Below are 18,000 nucleotides of genomic sequence, written 5' to 3'. Positions count from 1 at the left end.
GAAAAGACCTTGACTATTTACCCTATCCATGCCCCTCATGATTACATAAACTAATATAAGGTCACCCCTCAGCTTCCGATGGTCCAGGGAAAACAGCCTCAGCTTAATCAGTCTCTCCCTCCAGCTCATATTCCCCCAACTGTAGCATCATCCTCGTAAATCTTTTCTGAACCCTTTCAAGTTTCACAACATCCTTCCAACAGGAGAGAGACAAGAATTGCACTTAATACTCCAAAAGTGGCCTAACTAATGTCCTGTACAGTTGCAACATGACCTCCCAACCCCTATACTCAATGCTCGAAAGGAAAGCGTACCAAATAGCTTTTTCTCAATCCTATCTTCTTGAAATCCACTTCCAAGGAATTATGAACCTGGACTCCAAGGTCTCTTCGTTCAGAAACACTGCTGAACAAAGTCCTGTTCTGATTTGCCTTACCAAAATGCAGCACCTCACATTTATCTAAATTAAACTCCATCTGCCACTCGTCAGCCCATTGGCTCATCCAATCAAGGTCCTGTTGTAATCTGAGGTAACCTTATTTGCTGTCCACTATACCTCCAATTTTGGTGTCATCTGCAAACTTACTAACTAGACCTCCTATGTTCAGTCAGTCCTAACAACTGATAGTTTATATAAATGACGAAAAGCAGTGGACCTAGCACTGATCCTTGTGGCACAACACTGGTCACATTTTGAAAAACAACCCTCCACCACTATCATCTGTCTTCTACCTTTGAGCCAGTTCTGCATCCAAATGGCTAGTTCTCCCTGTAATCCATGAGATCTAACCTTGCTACCCAGTCTACCATGAGGAACCTTGTTGAATGCCCTACTGATGTCCACATAGATCACATCCGCCAGTCTGCCCTCATCAAACCTTTTTGTTACTTCTTCAAAAAACTCAGTCAAATTCATGAGATGTGATTTCTAATGCACAAAGCCATGTTGACTATCCCAATCAGTCCTTGCCTTTCTAAATCCATGCAAATCCTCCTCCTCAGGATTCCCTCCAACAACTTGCCCACCACTGATGTCAGGCTCACCGGTCTATAGTTCGCTGGCTTTTCCTTACCACCATTCTTAAATAGTGGCATCATATTAGACAACCTCCAGTCTTGCAGCACCTCAACTGTGACTATTGATGATACAAATATCTGAGCAAAGGGCCCAGCAATCACATCCTTAGTATCCAATAGGGTTCTAGAGTATACCTACGTTGTTTTCTTGAACAGTATGAAATGGAACCAATGAAGGAGCAAGCTGTCCTAGATCTGGTCCTGTGTAATGAAACAGAAATAATTAACGATGTCTTAGTTGGGATCCTCTTGGAAGGAGTGATCACAATATGGTTGAATTTAGAATACAGATGGAAAGTGCAAAGCTAAAATCCAATACCAGGGCCCTGTGCTTAAACAAGAGAGACTACAATAGGATGAGGGAGGAGTTAGCCAAAGTAGATTGGAAGCAAAGACTTATGGTGGGACAGTTGATGAGCAGTTGATTGACTTTCAAAGCAATTTTTCAAAGTTCTCAGCAAAGTATATACAGGTAAACAACCTTTTATCCAAAATTCCGAAATCCGAAAAGCTCGGAAATCCGAAGCCTTTTTCATGAAGTTTTTTTCTCCATTACGACATTGTTTGGCATGCGAACAGTTAACCCAACTCCACACCCAGTCGATGCATGTCACTCAGATGTGATGTGGGTGGGCATGGCCCAGCACTAGCAGGCCTCCATTCTGTCTCAGGACCCATAGTATTCACAGTGAGTCTGCTGCTTGGTAAGATTTTTTTAAAATTTCACCGTCAAGCTGTCACTTATTCCAAAATTCAAAAACTTCCAAATTTTGAAAACTAGCTGGTCCCGAGTGTTTTGGATAAAGGATTGTGTACCTGTACCAGTGAAAATAAAGGACTGCAGAAAAAGGGGTAATCTGCCATGTCTGAGGAAATAAAGGAGACTATCAAATTAAAAGAGAAGGCATACAAAGTGGCCAAGATCAGCTGGAAAATAGAAGATTGGGAAAATCTTAAAGGTGAACAGAAAGCCAAAAAAAAATCGAGAAAAGAAAGTAAGATAAATCATGAGAAAAAAAGTAGCTCAGAATATAAAGACAGTAAGCAAACGTTTTCACTAAATGTAAAAGAAAATAGAGTGGCTTAAGTAAACATTGATCTTTTAGTTAAAAATCACACAACACCAGGTTATAGTCCAACAGGTTTAATTGGAAGCACACTAGCTTTCGGAGCGATGCTCCTTCATCAGGTGATAGTGGAGGGCTCGATCGTAACACAGAATTTATAGTGTGATGTAACTGAAATTATACATTGAAAAATTGATTGTCTGTTAAGCCTTTCATCTGTTAGAATACAGTGATAGTTTCACTTCTTTCATGTGTAAATCACAAAACCATTTTTTTTTAAAGTTGCATTCTCGGGTTAACAGCTAGTGTGCTTCCAATTAAACCTGTTGGACTATAACCTGGTGTTGTGTGATTTTTAACTTTGTACACCCCAGTCCAACACCGGCATCTCCAAATCTTGGTCTTTTAGAGGAAGGGGGATTTATTAATAGGATATGATGAAATGGCCGAGGCATTGAACAGGTATTTTGTGTCAGTCTTCACAATAAAGACCACTAATAACATGCCAGTAATTGATAAAGAGACAAAGGTAGGTGAGGACCTGGAAACAATCATTATTATAGAAGATGTGGTGTTGGGAAAGCTAATGGAGCTAAGGATAGACAAGTCTCCTGGCCTCGATGGAACGCATCCCAGGGTGCTAAATGAGATGGCAGAAAAATGTTAAGTGCACTAGTAGTAATTTTCCAAAATTTGCTGGACTCTGGGGCAGATGTGATGCCATTGTTTAAAAAAGGATGTAGATAGAAGGTGTGAAATATAGACCAATGAGCTTAACTTCTGTAGTGGGGAAGATGTTGAGTCTTTTATCAAGGTATCTCATAGAGTCGTAGAGTCATAGAGATGTACAGCATGGAAACAGACCCTTCGGTCCAATCCGTCTATGTCAACCAGATATCCCAACCCAAGCTAGTCCCACCTACCAGCATCCAGCCCATAGCCCTCCAAACCCTTCCTATTCATAAACCCATCCAGACGCCTTTTAAATGTTGCAATTGTACCAGCCTCCACCACTTCCTTTGGCAGCTCATTCCATACACGTACCACCCTCTGTGTGAAAAAGTTGCCCCGTGGGTCTCTTTTATATCTTTCCCCTCTCACCCTAAACCTATGCCCTCTAGTTCTGGACTCCCCGACCCCAGGGAAAAGACTTTGCCTATTTACCCTATCCATGCCCCTCATAATTTTGTAAACCTCTATAAGGTCATCCCTCAGCCTCCGATGCTCCGGGGAAAACAGCCCCAGCCTGTTCAGCCTCTCCCTAGAGCTCAAATCCTCCAACCCTGGCAACATCCTTGTAAATGTTTTCTGAGCCCTTTTAAGTTTCACAACATCTTTCCAATAGGAAGGAGACCAGAATTGCACGCAATATTCCAACAGTGGCCTAACCAATATCCTGTACAGCTGCAACTTGACTTCCCAATTTTCTGTACTCAATACTCTGACCAATAAAGAAAATTAATGCCTTTTTCACTATCCTTACTCCACTTTCAAGGAGCTATGAACCTGCACTCCAAGGTCTCTTTGTTCAGCAATACTCCCTCGGACCTTACCATTCAGTGTATAAGTCCTGCTAAGATTTGCTTTCCCAAAATGCAGCACCTCGCATTTATCTGAATTAAACTCCATCTGCCACTTTTCAGCCCATTGGCCCATCTGGTCAAGATCCTGTTGTAATCTGAGGTAATCCTCTTCGCTGTCCACTACACCTCTAATTTTGGTGTCATCTGCAAACTTACTAACTGTACCTCTTATGCTCACTTCCAAATCATTTTTGTAAATGACAAAAAGTAGAGGACCCAGCACAGATCCTTATGGCACTCCACTGGTCACAGGCCTCCAGTTTGAAGAACAACCCTCCATCACCACCCTCTGTCTTCTACCTTTGAGCCAATTCTGTATCCAAATGTCTAGTTCTCCCTGTATTCCATGGGATCTAACCTTGCTAATCAGTCGTCCCATGAGGAACCTTGTCGAACGCCTTACTGAAGTCCAAATACATCGCATCTACCACTCTGCCCTCATCAATCCTCTTTGTTACTTGCTCAAAAACCTCACTCAAGTTTGTGAGACATGATTTCCCATGCACAAAGCCATGTTGACCATCCCTAATTAGTCCTTGCCTTTCCAAATACATGTACATCCTGTCCCTCAGGATTCCCTCCAACAACTTGCCCACCACCGCCTTCAGGTTCACTGGTCTATAGTTCCCTGGCTTGGCCTTTCCACCCTTCTTAAACAGTGGCACCACGTTAGCCAACCTCCAGTCTTCCTGAACCTCACCTATGACATCTCGATAGGAGTTGTCCCATTGGGCAGATACAGCATGGGTTCATGAAGGCAGGTCATGCTTAATTAATCTTTTGGAATTCTATGAAGACATTACGAGCACGGAGGACAATGGAGACCCAGTAGATGTGGTCAATCTAGATTTCCAAAAGGCATTCGAAATGGTGCCGCACAAAAGGCTGCTGCATAAGATAAAGATGCAAGGTGTTATGGGCAATGTATTAGCATGGACAGAGGATTGGTTAACTAACAGGAAGCAAAGAGTGGGGATAAATGAGTGCTGTTCTGGCTGGCAATCAGTGAATAGTGGTGTGCCTCGGGGATCAGTATTGGGACTGCAGTTGTTCACAATTTACATAGATGAATAGGAGTTGGGGACAACGTGTAGTGTTTAAAAGTTTGCAGATGACACTAAGATGAGTGGCAGAGCAAAGTGTGCAGAGGACTGTGAAACTTTGCGAAGGGACATAAATAGTTTAAGTGAGTGGACAAAGGTCTGTCAAATGGAATACAATATTAATAAATGTGAAGTCATCCATTTTGGTAGGAGTAACAGTAAAAAAGACTTTTGCTTGAATGCTCAGAAATTGCAGCATGCTGCTGTTCAGAGGGACCTGGGTGTCCTTGTGTATGAATCACAGACGGTTGCTTCGTAAGTGCAACAGGTAATTAAGAAGGCATGTGGAAATTTGTCCCTCACTGTTCAAGGAATTGAGTTCAAAAGCAGAAAGATTATGTTGCAGCTGTATAGGGTGCTGGTGAGGCCGCACCCGGAGTACTGTGTGCAGTTTCATTTTCCTTGCTTGAGAAATAACGTACTAGCCCTCGGTTGATTCCGGGGTTGAGGGAGTTGGCTGAGAAGACTGGGTTATATTCATGGGAATTTTGGAGAATGAGGTGAGATCTTATAAAAATGTATAAAATTATGAAGGGAATAGATAAGATAGAAGTAGAGCGGATGTTTCCACTGGTGGGTGAAACTAGGACAAGGGGGCATAGCCTCAAAATTAGGGGGAAGCAGATTTAAGACTGAATTGAAGAGGAACATCTTCACCCAGACGGTTGTGTATCTGTGGAATTCCCTGCCCAGTGAAGTGGTTGAGGCTTCCTCAGTAAATGTTTTCAAAGCTAAGATGGACAACTTTTTGAACAGTAAAGGAATTAAGGGTTATGGTGAAAGGGCGGGTAAGTGGAGCTGAGGCCACTAAAAGATCAGCCATGATCTTGCTGAATGGCGAAATGGGTTCGAAGGGCCAGACGGCCTCATCCTGCTCCTGCTCCTAGTTGTTATGTTCTTAAGGCTCAATTTGAATCTCTTACTTCAAATTCAAAACTGATCCTGGGTATTTGAACTCTTCACCACAATGCATTTTGTCTGGAGTTTCTTTGCTGTTGTAATGTGCTTTCAGTGCAGAATTTGCTTCCATAATCATCTCTGCTTGATTCAGTAACCAGTGTTGAATTTGGTTTATTTGTTGTCTTCTAAGTTAATAGTTACATTCATTTTCACCTCATTTACAGTGCATCTACGAGTTCCAACTTTGATTCAAACTTTCCAGCCTTTAATGACCCCCACACCCGATTCTTTGTATCACCTAGTAAAATCTACCATCCAGATCAATACCCAGGCTTTAAAACAGGTTAGTCATGTTAATTGTAATTTTACAATAACAAAATCTATCGATACAATGTTGTTTTAATTGTCTTGTCTTCTATACATAACATTTACTTCACTTTTATAAATATGTAAAAAGAAAAAAGATGAGCGTAGACAAAATTAATATTCTTATAAAGGGAAATGAGAGAATCGATAATGGACACCGCATACTCTATCTCTATCTCCACACCCAGACAAACACGTAACTGCAAAATAAATCAGTCAGCTAGGAATTATGATCCCCTCCACAGCCAGCTTCCTGGACCTACTGATGGCAACTTTAGCCAGGTCCAAGAGTGAGCTCATAAGGAGCTACTCCATCCTATCTGCTTCTCTCTACATTAGATGCGTTGGACTGAAGCATAACCAGAAGTATAGTAAAAAATGTTTAACCTCCAATAAACACCTGGACTCCACAGCAGAACAGAATTAACAGCTATTCTGGGTGCCCGTAATCCACCTTCAACTACAGTTTACTGGACTGCTGTGTGCAACACTGTCTGCGTGAACTTGCCTCTTCTCTCCCACACAAGGGAAGAACCCAGTTCTATTTCTCATGAAAGAACAGATGAAGAAATAAAAACAAACACCTAAGAGAGTAGTGGGACAATGATCAAAAGTCACTGCAAAAACCAGGGATGAGAAAACAAAGATGAGAGTGTGTTAAATGAAAATAGTTTTGGTTTGGGAAATTATGCACCTGGCCCTCATGAGTTCTCACTTATCATGAAAGGCTTATGAGCTCAACCTTTTCTTAATAAGACAAGCCCACCACTAATTAAACCAAACCCCAATTAACAAATTACAACAAACACTGTCCACCATGGGCAGTGCAACAGAAACAGAAAACAAAAAGGTGAGGAAGCAAGGCGTGACTAAATCAAAATGAAGTTGATGAGGGTGATAGCTAACCCCAGCTCTGCCCACCTATCTCTGAAAGCCTCGAGGGTACCCTGAGTGCTCACGGCTTGCTCTCTCTCCCAGGACACTCAAAGATGAAAGTAGCCACAGAAGAGAGGCAGAATTCACCTCTTAAATACAAACCCATGAGCACTACCTAGTCACAATCAACTTTGTAAATGTTCGATTTGAGCTTAAGGCACTCTTGTGGTTTGATAGTAGTGCCCTGACATCCAGACCGGAAGGCCTGTTTCAGAGGTGCAAAGTAACAACTCTGAAAAGGTTCTTTCGGAAGTTATCTTCTATTTAAGTTGGCTTGTCTTGGAATCAGGATGCTTGGACTCAAGTCTCACATGCTGCAGAGGTGTGAGCAGGTTGATGAAAAATACCTCATTTTAACTCCAATAAGAATGTGCTTATTATATAATAACATTGCTCTGTGAATTGAATGTAATTTTCTTGAGGGTTGTAATTTTTTGTTGAATGTCTGTAATCTTTGATTGTTTATAGGCAAAAAGGGACTGTGGGCTTACCGCTTGGAAAGAAACACCCAGTTCACAAAAAACCCAAGGCAAAAGTGCTTTGATTGGTACATACAAGAGCCTTTTCCATTCTGGAGTTTCTTCACTTCCCCTTGTCCCTGCTCATTTTTTCAGGCTATATTTGATCGTGCCTATACTTGGGGAGGTGAAATATATTACTATGGATTTGATATTAAAGAACCTCAAGGTAATTGTTAACTTTATTATTCAATAATTGTATCCTCAGAAATACTATTATTTGAAATATTGAACATCAGTACACATTTGAAATCAAGACCTGGTGACAAGAGATTGTCATCTAGGTTACTTCAGAATGATTCAAATGTTTAATGTTTGGTATGTTTTCTTGCTCCTGGTATGTGGGGTCACTTACAAGATCAGCATTTGTTGCCAATCCACAATTCTCTTGAAAAAGTATAATCTTTAAAAAGAATGCTGAAAGATGAGATTTTTTAAAGGGATAATTAGGGCAGATTTGCTCTCAATGGCGCTAAACTGCAGCACTACACAAATGAATTTCTCCCTTGAAATATTTGAAAATAGAGGTTTAGGGATTGTAACTCGATGTGGTAGAAAGACTACTATGTTCCACTGACCCTCAGAATTATGCTGGCTGAATTGAAGCTCTCCAGCCAAGTTGAAAAGTAGAAGCCAAACTAATAAGGAACGAGTCAATCTGATGACTTTTGTGTGTAAACAAACCTGAAGCAAGTGGAGTCTATTACGGATTTACCAAAGCAACAATGAAGAAACACCAGAGGAAATGGAGAGTAGGAGCAAAGACATAGTACTCAGATTGGTGGGACATGACAAGTAGTGATCCCAGGAATGTGTACTGGGATGTCAGCATTCTTGAATGATTCGAATGAACGTATACAAAGTTATATATCCAAGTTTGCAGGTAGCATACAGTTTGGAGACAGGGTAAGTTGTGCAGGTGTGTAGAAATTAAAGTTATAACATGATTGGTTGGGAAAACAGTGACAGGTAAAGTTCAATGTGGAAAATTGCTGCCATCCAATTTGTTTCCAAGACAGAAAAACTGGCATTTATTGTCTTTAGCATAAAACAAAGAACTTTGGACTAGCAAAGAGTTTTAGAGTGTTTATCCATGTCCTATCAAAAATATTGCAGGTATTGTGCATGGCCTATCCGTTTAAGTGTGCAACAACTATCGATGTTTTTGTGCCAATGTGCTTTCATGCTTTCTTAAAGTGGATGGCCTGTGCATGGCCTGCACAGTAACTCCCAGGTTTGGCAATGTAACTCAGAGGGAACCTTGATGTCCATGTAAGCAAATCACAAATAGTGCTCAGATACTATAAGTAATGAAAAGAATAATAGAATGGGGGCTGGAATACAAAAAAAGGTTGAAGTTCTGCTTTATTGGATATAACTTTAGTCAGACAGAACCTAAATCAGTGCATTCACTTCTATGGACAGCTTCTTTGAAAGGATGTCACTGGCTTTGGAAAGTGTAGAGCAAAGATTCAACAGAACAAAGCAGAGATGTAAAGGACAAAACTATGAGAACAGGTTGCCTAAACACAGCTTTATCACATAAAATTAGAATGGTGAGGAATTAGCTGAAGGAAATGTTTTAAAAACTATGAAAGGATTTGAGAGGGTAGAAACTGTTGTTGGGGTCTGAGTGATGTGAGACATGATGTGATTTGAAACAGAATTGGATGATAGGTGCAGGGAGGCACTTGATGCCAAGATCAACTTGCTCCATGCTTTTTATAAGCACAGAAGTGGAACTCTCATAAGGCAGCAGGCCAATTGACAGTCATTGTTGCTTGACAATTGCCTTGTTAATATCATGACTCACATCATTAATATTCAGACTTCCACATCTTACCAAATTTGGCAAACCAACTGGATATTGGGCAGACTTGACAGGAAAACCAGAGAGAGCACTTGGTACACTCATCTTGTAGCTTGCTCTGAGTGTCTTCCCTGTTGGAAACCCAGCAACATCTCAGGACCCAGACCATGGGCACAAACCATGCCCCATAAACACAAACATAGGATTCCAACATATGCCAGTCTCTAAGAACCTTCCTAGCACATCGCCAATTCATTTACAGTATGCCTCTGCATTTCAGTCCTGAATGGCAACAATTATCACTGTAATGCTGCAGGAAGGTCACAGTGTGCTCAGGTATGTGCACACAGCTCATGGACAGAATAAGGGTACATCTCTGGCCTAATTACTTTCTGGAATAGTGCTCACTCACTGTGAGCTTATCCGAACGCTCACAGCATCCCTGCCTTGCCAGAGAGACCCAGCTCACGTTATTGCTGCCATTTAGTGCAGACATAAAGCCAGGGAGCTTGACATTTATGTCAGAAGGCCTCGATCAAGTCAACAGGGCTAGCTCTCGGTTGTGGGATCCCACCGCGACAAGTCAAAGGCAGCCTCTGATACCAGACCTGGCCCTGCTTGGGGCCTTCAGAGTTAGGATCCTGTCCTAATAAGAGACAAGGAACTGAAGGACGGGCATTATACCACCTATCTTGACTCTTCTTCTACTGTGGACCGTTTTCCTCCTGGATTGAGAGAGGTGTAGATATTACAGGGGGTAAAGTGGGTGGCACAGCTATTCCTGTTGGTCCTGATGGGGAGGTGTCCTCAGTGTATGAGTAGGCAGTGCAGGGAGCCTGCAGGGTTAATGGTTTTGGGTGTTGGGCTGGGTGAGAGCAAGTGGGGAAGATGTTGGAGGCATAAGAGAGAGTGTAAGAGCTTAAGCCTTGGTGTGGGGTGGATACAGAAGCAGAGCTTGAGTGAATGTGAGGTATCAGAGAGAAGCAGAATGGAAAACCCTACTGAACCCCTGCCTACAGTGCTGTGCATTCCTCTCGGTGACTGAAACAGCTTTAACCCAGTGGCACTCTCAGGTCATTCTGGTCCTGCGGAAGAGGGGAGTACACCGCTGGCACCATCCCATCCAACAGGACCTCCAGTACCCTGCATTCAAAGCAGGGCGCCAATTTGCCCCATCTGCCATGTTGTCAGGGTCTCTGCAGGTAAGCTCCAGAGGACACAATGGCCTTTTACAGCTGATTCAGGTGGAAAGGATGGCAAGCTGTTCAGGAAGCGATGTGTGGTAAAATGGAACAGAACTCAGATTGGGGAGACACAACAAAGGTCTGGTAGGTAATTAAAGAGGCAAGTTTGGTAAAATAGGGCAACAGAGCTCATTAGGCCTTGTGGTGACAAATCCTCTGAAAAATATAGCTCAACTTGGACTTGGCCAAAAGGAAAGTACGATTCAGCCCAGGGAAACTATTTCATCTGGTGTAAGTATCTGGAACAAGAGCACAATCCTATAACTGGTACTAGACTATTTAGATGTGAAATCAACAAGACCCAGAGGTGTAGCAGAAATTTGGAACTGTCTTCTACAAAAGGCTTTGGATACTGGATTAGTTGAATGTTTTAACTTTGAGGTTGATTAGTTTTTGAGAGATAAAGTTAGCAAGAGGTAGCAGATGTGGATAAATTAAGCTGTATCAAGTTATCAAATTGAATAGGGTAACATTCATTGGTATTTTAGTCCTGTTCCTGTGCCGAGAGTTTGGCGCTGAAAAACACAGCAGGTCAGGCAGCATCCAAGGAGCAGGAGAATCGATGTTTCAGGCATAAGCCCTTCATCAGGAATGAATCCTGTTCCTGTGCCCTTATCATCCATTGAGTGTAATACTGGATGATGTTCTGATACAATCAAATAGTATTCTCTCGGCAGCCTACAATGACAGAAACGAGTTTCATTATCTGTCAATTGGCACTAGAGACCGAAAATAATGAATCTGGGTTTGGGGTGAAACAGACTGGAGAAAATAGCAATAATGTCTTCCATTAATCATAATGCCTACAGTTTAAAAACTGGAATGGCTCACAAGCATTAAAGACTAATATATTAAGGAGAGTAACAAAAAAGGTGGGTGAAGGGAGAAGGTGGAAGAGATTTTAAAGGTGTGCAAGGTGCGGTTATGAAGGGCTTCAGGCAAAAAAGATCCAGAGGGTAGTTCACAGGGAATTAAAGATGCTGGCACCAAGGTAAGACAAATGATTAAAAAAAACCATAAGAAACAGGAACAAGAGTATGCCTTTCAGCTCCTCAAACCTGCTCCACCATTCAATAGCATCATGGTTGATCTGACATTCCTTACATCCACTTTCCAGAGTTTTCCCATAAATGTTGATTCCCCTATTGATCAAGAATCTATCTGCCTATCTCAGCCTTAAATATACATCAGGAATCTGACCTCACAGCTCTCTGTGACAAGGAGTTCCAAAGGTTCTCAACCCTCTGAGAGAAGAAATTCCTCCTTGTATTAAGTTGGTGCCCCTTTATTCTGAGACCATGTGCTCCAGTCTTAGACTTTCCCATGAGGGAAAATATGCTCTCACTATTTGCCCTGTGAAGCCCTCAAGAATCCTTTTATATTTCAATGAGCTCATCTTTTAAACTCCAATGAATAGAGTCACAACCTGTTTAGCCTTTGCTCATGAGACAATTCCTTTGTACCAGGGATCATCCCAGTGAACATTCTCTGAACTGTCTTCAATGAAAAAAAACTTTGCTGAGATAAGGGGACCAAAACTGCTCACAATACTCCCGACGGGGTCTCGCCAGCACCTTGTACATTTTCAGTAAGACTTCCCTACTCTTATACTAAAATCCCCTTGAAATAAGGGCCAACATTCCATTAACCTTCCTGATTATCTGTGTGCTAGTTTTCTGTTTTTGATGTACAAGTACCCCCAAGATCCTTTGTGATGCAGCTTTCGACAGTTTCTCTCCTTTTAATAGTCTGTTCTTTTGTATTTCATCCATCAAAAATGAACAACTTCATTTTTTCTCACATACACTTTTTTGTAAATGTTTTGCCTAATTATTTAACCTGACCTTCCTGGAGCTGGTTATTTTAACACAGTGTCATGCTCACATGCCCACATGTCTGTCCTCAGCATGCTGCAGTGTTCCAGTGAAACACAGTGCAAATTGGAGGAATAACATCCCATCTTCAGACAAGGCACTTCTGGACTTAATATTGAGTTCAACATCTTCAAATTGTGAACCATATCTTCCCTTTCTTTTTGCTTGTTATCACGTTCTCCCCTTCCCCATCCCACTTACTGCCCTTTCCAAGTCTGGCAGGAGACACATCATTGTTCTGCCATTCTCACATTCCAATCTCTTAATCTGAAACTACTAACATCTTCTTTCAACAACACCTTACACCAACTACCCCCACCACCACCGCCTTGAACTACAGCATAAATGCTGTCTCCTCCACACTTCACTCCAGCTCTGATGAAGAGTCATCTAGAATCAAAATGTTATCTTGCTCTCTCTCCATAGATGCTGCCTGACCCACTGTGATCTCCAGCATTTGTTGCTTTCAATCAACGCGAAATTGACATCACCTATAATTATTGATGTGTTCTTTTTACATGCTCCACTACCGAATTTGTTGATTTATACCTTTTCCTACAGTATGCATACTGATTTGTGGTCTATACACAACTCAATGTCTTCTTTCCCTTGATTTATTTTATTTTCACCCAAATGGATTTTATAATATCCAAACTAGATCAGCTCTCACAACTATCCTTGCTTCATCTCTTATGAACAGTACGATATCACCACATTTTCCTTCCTCCTGTCTTTCAAATACTCTGAATGTTAAGTTCCCGGTTTTGACCTCCTTGGAACCATGTATTCATAATGGCCATTAATTCACGATGATTTGCACCATCAGTTCCTTAGTCCAAATGTTTTATTTACAAGAATACATAGGCTTATAGGCTTGCCTTTTTGACATTTTAAATCACCCTGCTGTTTCTTTGAAGGAAATGAAGGAAAGGGCCCCAAGTCAGAGAAATTGAGAGTTTAGAGTTAGGTAGAAGTAGGGCTGGAGGACAGTGAATGAAAGGGAGTGAAGGTTATGAAGGATAGATTAAAAAGTTAGATTAAAAGTTATAAATTTGAAATATTGAGGGACATATGTAAAATCAGTGTTGACCAGATTGCTCAAAAAATAAAATTAATGTGGAACTAGTTGTGTGAAATAGATTTTAAGTAAATGAACTTCATCTTAGATGAGTGATGGTACTACAAGTGGGTAGATGGTGCAACATGCAAGGAGATTGAGTAATAGAGTACAAACTAAATTTGATGTTTTTTCCCCCCAGTGTTCTACATCACAATGCAAAGTAGGTTCCCTAATTGGCTAGGTTCTGGAGTGAGATGTTACTATGCGAGAAATGGTGGACTGATCTACGGTGAGAAAGAAAGGTTTCTCCCAACGCCGTGGACTTACTACAACTGGTTGTTTTGGTGGTGGAGAGGATACCTATTTTATAGACAGCAGTTGAACTATTTTTATAACACTGTTCTACCCAACCTGCAAAACCAATACAGAGGTAAGAAAAAAATATTTTTACTCCATATCATGTTTTGTTTAAGTAACAAAGAGAACAAGGAAAAGAATTAGACTTTAAAACAAAAACAATGGCCTTACTTACACTCCGATGTCTTATCGTCTTAAAAATAGAAAATGTTAGAAATATCCACCAGGTTTGGAATGATCTGTGAAGGGAAGAACAAGAGTGGGGTTGGGTTTTAAAAGAATATTGGAATTTAGAATGGAGAGGTATCAGCCCACTAGTTTTTGGCACCCATCATCATAAGGTAACCACTTTCAGAGAGGCTGGGCAGGGTTGGAACTGCTACCCAACCACAATTGGTGGCTGATCAATTGAAAAAGATTAGGTCTAATTTAAATGTGTATTTGGGCTCCATTCCCTCAGCAAAGTTTATTTCCAGTCAGCCAGATAGCATGGGACAGTGATCTTGACCGCTGTCGGGCCACTATCATGGGTCCCCATCAGGAAAAGCATGGTTGCCACAATTAATCACAAGAAAGGCACCCACACCTACATCATTCAGGGCCACCAGGCCAGAGCTGAGAACCCAGCCTTCCTGTGCATGTGCTGCCCTTTTACAATTGTACCCAGGTCGGTGTGACATTTCTAAATATTAAAGATGTTGTTATTTTCAGCAGTGTGTTCAGGAGATGTTGCAGGGAAGCTCCTCAGGGGAGCTGTAACATCAATTTCTTTCCAGCTGTCATTCTGAAGTGTCAGAAAAGGTTTGAGGTGGCGAAGGGTGAGTTCGGCAACATCATTCTTCCACCCCAACTGCCTTTCACAAACAATATCCAGAAAAACTCTTGAGAATCAGAAATTAGACATGTGACTTCTCTTTTTAAAAATCTATGCAGTTCCATTGTTTATAAAATTCCAGGTATTTACTTAGCTTCATTATCTCTTCCTTGTAAAAATCCAGATGAGCATGGTCTAGAACACAGGGTCAGAATCTGGAAGTAATCCTAATGTTAGCTCCTTAACCCTGGCCTGAAAATACAGCCCAAAGCTTCAAGTCAATGGCATATCATGTTGTAGTCAATATTTTACATGTATTTGTGGCGCTGAGATTGTTGTAACATTTTATTAATAAATTATAAGTTCAACCTGCATTAATAATTGTCACTGTTGTGCTATTTTCATCACTTCAGAAAGTTCCAAGAATACTGACATCAACAGGTATCTCTATTGGACAAAGGATGCTAAAGGGCTGACTAAAAGCAACTAACTGCATTAAACACAGCAAAACCTATCAGACTTGACAACATCTTGTGCTGAATACATACATACTAAAATTGTTAGCCTAGTAGCTAATGAAAGCATCATACCACAATTATTTCCAAATATGTGGCTTGTCAGTGCTGAGTGTGGGTGTCACTTAAATCACTCACTTCCAGATATCATCACAGACTTGACTGAGATAAAGGAGACATGATGGCCTGCTGGTATTATAGCTGGACTATTACCCAAAGACCCAGGTAATGATCTGGGCACCTGGGATCAAATCCTGCCATGACAGTTGGTGGAATTTGAATTCAAAAAACATTTGGAAGTAGAAGTCTATAAATGACCATGAATCGGGGGGGTAATAACTCATCTAGTTCGCTAATGTTGTTTCAGGAAGGAAATAGCCATCCTTACCTGGTCTGGCCTACATGTGACTCTAGACCTACAGTAATGTGGTTGACTCTTAACTGCCCTATGGCCAATAAATTCTGACCGAGCCAGCAATGCCCTCGTCCCATGAATGAATTTGTAAAAATTGAAGTGAAGGTTGCTTGAGAATCAAATTGATTGTGAGACAAGATACTATTGGATTTGTTGAAAATTTCTGACCATTATGTAGAGTAGAATATTTCTAGTTATCCATGGAAACTGATCAGTGGTGTAATTTTAATGTTTTTATGTAATGCACAGGAAAAGTTTAATAAAAAAATCCTTTCTGGCCAGGACTAGACCCAGAAATGGAATTGACCAGAAAAAGCGAGAGTTATTCCATATTTGTAAAGCTAGCTGAACTGTTTGTTGTTAGTCCATGTTGGTTATTTTCATTTATTATTTTTCTCTGTTGCTTTTATAGAAATGGAAGTTGACCCATACCATGACTGCTGCAGAGACTCTGGTGATGTCTTTTTCTGTAATCTTTACCGATCAAAAAGACCCTACGACTTCTGCTTTGGATACATTCCACCACGGATAGGTATTTTTTTGAAAAAATATGCTCACTGCGAATATACATTCAATTCTTCCTTTCGCAGAAAAATTCCAGTTTTTCTTTCATCTACCTGAATTTATCAGGTCCATTCTTACTGTAAGTTCTTCAAATTTACAAACAACCACAAAAGAGTGGTCTTCTTCCACAATAAAAGAAATTTGCAGAGTTCAGTACATGCCTTAATCACTCTAAATAATGATGTGGATGTGCTGCTGTTAGACTGGGTTGGACAAGGTCAAAAATCAAATGGCACCAGATTATAGTCCAACAGGTTTATTTGAAAGCTTGTGTTTCCAAATAAACCTGTTGCACTATAACCTGGTGTTGTGTGATTTTTGACCACATCCAAATAACACCATGCTTGTCTGAACGTAACTTCCATCAATTGTGTGTTTTAATAATTTATAAGCAAAGCATTCAAACTTACTGGTTAAATTCCAACCTGCTTCTTCCTAATGAGGAAGTCATAGTATCTTACTTAGATTCCATTTAAAATTTAATCAAGTTCCTATTGTCATCAAAGGACTTGACAAGCATTTGCTTATATGGGATTCCACCTGGGTGCAGCAGATTTCTATCACCCAAACCAGTTAAATTAAAATGGGTAGGAATCAGTCACTGACTCCATTCATGGCTAACCAGCAGAACTAAACTTTCCTTTTTATTTTAACTTGGAAATTAAAGATTTTTGAGGCATTTTATTTTTTAATTTACCAGGTTTCTTCTTTGGTGATCCTCATATTGTCACCTTGGATAATGTAAAATACACCTTCAATGGCCTGGGAGAATTCATCCTATTAAGTGTGAAAAATGAAAATGATACATTACTGTTCAGACTTCAGGGACGAACCCTCAGAGCTGGAGAAAATAGAACATCACAGGCAACAAGTTTTGTAGCACTGGCAGCACAAAGAATGAATGGAACAAAGGTGATTAGTAGTACTGGTCTTAAGAAATTCACAGCAAAATGTGTATTACTGTATGTTACACTAATGAAGCGTTCACCTATTTACGTGGCAGCTTGGCTCAATTGCAGTGCTTACGCTGAAAGTTAAATGATCTATACCTTCAAGCCCCATCCCAGAATTTTAACATCTAATCTAGGTTCACATTTCAATGCAACACTGAAGGATGTCGAATTATTGGAGCTACCATCTTTTGGATGAGCCTTTAAACTAAAGGACATTCACTTTTCACGTGAACATAAAGGTCAAAGGCACTTTGGTAGAAGGGAAGGGAAGCTTATCTGATGTCCTGCTCAACATTGTTCCTTCAACAAACATCAACAATAATAGTTTAACTGGCCACTTAGTTTATTGCTGTTTGTGGGAGTTTGCCATGACATCAGCTGTCAGATTTGTTTGTATAGTAATAGAGATTACATTTCAAATATTTGAATTCATTGAGAGGAGCTTGAGATACCACAAGGAAGTAGAATGTGCTGTGTAAGTGCATTGTCTTCACCTTTTGATTATCTTGACAAAAATTAATTCTTGAATGCAAATATGGTCTTGATTGTACCACCCACATCCTCCGAACAAATGAATGGAAAGAATGATATGCATTTGTAGAGTACCTTTCAGAACCTCTGGCCATCCAGAGAACTTAATATATGGAGCTAGAGAAAGCAAGCCAGTCAAGGGGCATCAGAGGAGCAAGAAATTCAATATTTCAGGCAGGACCCCTCATCAGGACCCCAGTAAAGTGGGGAAATATTTTTCTGACTCCTAATTGTTATAAATTGAGGAGAATATTAGGAGTTTTAAAATTCTGTTTCTAAATAAATGTAGTTTGGAAATATTTTGCAAATTCAT

At 40.6% G+C, this 18,000-nt stretch overlaps 1 protein-coding gene across 1 annotated transcript in view; it reads left to right on the top strand.

Annotated features, from left to right (window-relative positions):
* LOC122556387 (uncharacterized) overlaps nucleotides 1-18,000 on the top strand; it is a 237,644-nt gene that overhangs the window by 81,050 nt on the left and 138,594 nt on the right. Inside the window, exons 32-36 of the mRNA XM_087993952.1 lie at nucleotides 5,955-6,073; nucleotides 7,501-7,719; nucleotides 13,738-13,968; nucleotides 16,052-16,171; nucleotides 16,904-17,115. Coding sequence (XP_087850078.1) covers nucleotides 5,955-6,073; nucleotides 7,501-7,719; nucleotides 13,738-13,968; nucleotides 16,052-16,171; nucleotides 16,904-17,115 — 901 coding nt within the window. The remainder of the gene's footprint in view (nucleotides 1-5,954; nucleotides 6,074-7,500; nucleotides 7,720-13,737; nucleotides 13,969-16,051; nucleotides 16,172-16,903; nucleotides 17,116-18,000) is intronic.

Source organism: Chiloscyllium plagiosum, unplaced genomic scaffold (genome assembly GCF_037043375.1).
Source record: "Chiloscyllium plagiosum isolate Xiang-an unplaced genomic scaffold, Cpla_swu_hap1 HiC_scaffold_13, whole genome shotgun sequence".
NCBI lineage: Eukaryota > Metazoa > Chordata > Chondrichthyes > Orectolobiformes > Hemiscylliidae > Chiloscyllium > Chiloscyllium plagiosum.
Note: the sequence above shows the minus strand (reverse complement) of the source record. Positions and strands in the feature narration are given on the sequence as shown.